At 40.5% G+C, this 3,632-nt stretch overlaps 1 protein-coding gene across 1 annotated transcript; it reads right to left on the reverse strand.

Annotated features, from left to right (window-relative positions):
* LOC109233664 lies at positions 2,020–3,156 on the reverse strand. Its single transcript, XM_019399538.1, has one exon. It carries the CDS (start codon positions 3,154–3,156, stop codon positions 2,020–2,022), a length of 1,137 nt encoding a protein of 378 aa, XP_019255083.1.

The following is a 3,632-nucleotide window of genomic DNA, read 5'->3' on the forward strand; positions in this document are numbered from 1 at the left end:
TCCTCAAATTCGAATTTAAAAGATGGATTTAACTATATTTTGATGGAATATAACTAAAAAGGATTAACAAAACGTTACCCAATGATCTTCTCTTCAAAACCCACTCAGAATCGCCCTCTCCCGAGCTCCAAATTGATTTTTCCAACTTTTGCAACTAACCCTCGAATCTGATATTTCACCCCAGAGATTTCCGCTTCTGCGGTCTAGGGAATGCTTCAGGGTCTCGCTTTTGCAGAAAAATGCCGCTTCTGCGACTTCCTTTAAAACCCCAAAATTCCGCTTCTGCGGTTCTCATCTCGCAGAAGCGGATCCGCTTCTGCGGAATTCCTACCGCTTCTGCGGTTCCTGAAGGATATGCCCAAACTCGCTTCTGCGATGATCCAGTCGCTTCTGCGGCTCCGCTTCTGCGGTTCCCAAGCCGCAGAAGAGAAAATAAGAAGCCTATTTTCTTCAGCTGCTGCAATACTTTTTAACACCAAAAATGCGCCGTTGAGCATCCGAAACACACACGAGGCCCCCGGGACCTCAACCAAACCTACGGACACGTCCAATAACATCCTTCAAACTTGCACCAATCCTTAAACCACCTAAAATTACGCCGGAAACTCGAATTAAACAAGGATTTTAGCCTAAGAACTTCAAATTTCATCAAAACACGCTTTCGATCAAAAACCCAACCAAAACACGTTCGAATGACCTGAAATTTTGCTCACCCATCCCAAATGACATGACGGAGCTACTGCAACTTCCGGAATTCCATTCCGACCCTCGGATCAAAAACTCACTATCGGACCGGAAACTTCAAAAATTCAAACTACGGCATTTCAAGCCTAAATGAGCTACGGACTTCCAAAATACATTCCGAACATGCTCCCAACCCTGAAATCACTTAACGGAGCTAACGGAACCATCAGATTTCTATTCCGAGGTCATCTTCACACTGGTCCGACTACGGACCACTTTTCAACACTTAAGCTCTCATTTAGGGACTAAGTGTCCCAAAACTCTCCGAAACCCAACACCGAACGTCCCGGCGAACAAAATTAGCAGAAATAAACTTAGGGGAAGCAGTTAATAGGGGATCGGGGCGTTAATTCTTAAGACGACCGGCCGGGTCGTCACAGATGAGCTATTCAAGGAGACTCATATTGTAAAGAAGAAGAAAGAGACGGATCAAGAAAGGTGGGTCGAGGACCGGGCCTCGACTGTATATGTAGGATTTCACTTTTCTTTAAGTATTTTAATTACTTTTATATAAATTTTGAAATATAATTCAATTTAAATTTTTGTATAGGGTCGCGACCAAACTAACGCGAAGGAATTCATCCGCACTCAGCCAGCTGGTGAATCGGACGAGCCAACTCAACCTTCGGACGAGGATGCTGAAAGAATATGGATGAAGTCTGCTGGCGGCCAAAATGGGGGAAGGTATACGGGCTTCCTACTAAAAAGTTCCATCCCTATAAGTGTGGAATGCAAGGAATAGGGACTTCCTCGCAAGGCGAGCAACTTAATGGGGAGAGCCTCTCCGCTATGCGGGAGACTGTGACAAAGTTCACATCCGAGCTAGAAGCGGCCAAGGAAAGAGAAAGGGTTAGATATGCTCAATTCCTTGGCATGCAAGCTCAGATCAGAACTCTCCTATCTACTGGAGCTTTTTCGTTGCCCCGGTCTCGTGAGTCATCGCCAGAGGCTCGACTTGAACGTGAGCGTTCCTTCCGTCCTCCCCGTGATTGTTCCTCCCGTCCTCCCCGTGGTCGTTCTTCACGTCCTCCACAAGACCCTTCTCGACACCATCTTTTAGATGAAAGTTCATCAGACGGTGATGATGATGTTGTACAAAATACTCCTTGACTTGTATATACTTTGAACTAGACAAATAGAACCGGTTCTGAACTAGTTGTAATAAGTTTTAACTTGGTTTTGGATTTTTTCGTTCTATTGAACTTTAATTTGTTAGTTTTAATGTATTTATTGAATTGTGTTGTGTTGTTGTTGTTGGTTTTGTTGTTATTGTTGTTATTTTGGGATTTTGGTATTTATTGAAGGACCTGGAATGATCATTGACAACATGATATATTCTGGCTTCATGCAAATCCATGGTGATAAATTATAGTTCATTAATATGACAGGCCACGTGCTATGAGAAATGCTCATGGTTCGAAATGGGTTGAAACCATCACTTGAAAGACCCAACCTAACATTGCGTGGATCTTTGGAGAAGTCAGGATGTAGAGAATCAAAATCCTTCCAAGCTTCTCCATCAGCGGGATGCCTCAAATTCCCATCATTAGGTCGTTCATTAGCATGCCATCTCATTGCAATAGCTGTTTCAGGACACATGAATATCCTCTGAAGCCTAGGCTTCAAGGGAAAGTACCTTAAAACCTTTGCAGGAACTTTAGAACTTGTATTAGTCAAGGCACGATTAGAGCGTTTCCATCTAGAAGACCCACAAACAGAGCAATTATCAGCCTTTGCATTGTCATTCCAAAATAGCATGCAATCATTAGGGCATGCATGTATTTTTTCGTAATGAAGACCCAAATCTTTTAACATATTTTTAGCCTTGTTGAAAGACTTTGGCAGCTTAGCAAGGGGAAATGCCTCTTTTAACAACTCTAACAAGTCTAAAAAGGCTACATTACTCAACCCATGCAAAGACTTAAACAAGTACAACCGGATGGTGAAACTCAGTTTACTGAAGTTTTCACACCCTAGATATAATTCTTGTTTCCCTTCATCTAATAGTTTAAAAATTCTCTTAGCATCTTCAGATAGAGCCTCTCTCATCCCTTCTTCTTGTACCGGCTCACCTTCTATATTTCTGAATGTGTCATGAAGTAATCCATCAATATCATCATGCATGTTAGAACCTTCATCATTATTGCTTTGATGAGGTGTAATTCTAGAGGAAAATCCTTCACCATGGAAAACCCATTCGGTGTAACCATCAACAAAGCCATTAACGACCAAGTGATCCTCCACCACATTTCTATAATGCCAGTTGCGATTAATGCACTTTTGGCAGGGACATAATATTTCATTTCCTTGTGAAGCTCGTTCAAATGCCTTATCAAGGAAATCATTTACTCCACGTATATACTCATCCGTCCATCTTAGGAGATGCATCCAACTTTTATCTACTTTATCCATGAAATTCCTATACGACAAAAGTAATCAACAAAATTAACTCAATAAACCAAGGTACATACTAATTTGACATTGACCAAAACTTAAAGGGGATGAAGTCAAAGAGTTACAAATAGTAAAACAGTTTTTACATTGAGAAAGAATGATAAAATCATTAGAGAAGAGATTTGTAATCTAATAGTACCTTAAAATTCTAAGCTCTTAAAGACAATAGAAGCAACATACTGGATTAGTCTTTTGCTCTGTTTCAAATGTTTTCTGTTCCTAGGTTCTTATGTTGCTCTATTAGAAACTCACCGGATTCAATGCTTTTAGGTTATTTCCTATATCTTACTATTAAGGTCCCTGATCATATCTTTCCTAATCTTCCATTTAATTTACTCCTATAAACTCTACATTGTAGCCCTTTCTAAACTTGTAAATTAGATTCCAACTCCACTACCTTAATAAATTAATCTTTTCTAATCTTATATATTGTC

This window comes from Nicotiana attenuata, chromosome 10, assembly GCF_001879085.1.
Source record: "Nicotiana attenuata strain UT chromosome 10, NIATTr2, whole genome shotgun sequence".
Classification (NCBI taxonomy): Eukaryota; Viridiplantae; Streptophyta; class Magnoliopsida; order Solanales; family Solanaceae; genus Nicotiana; species Nicotiana attenuata.

Bases quoted from the DNA above. Each gene is read 5' to 3' on its own strand.
- LOC109233664 (XM_019399538.1), bottom strand. From the start codon at position 3,156: ATGGATAAAGTAGATAAAAGTTGGATGCATCTCCTAAGATGGACGGAT.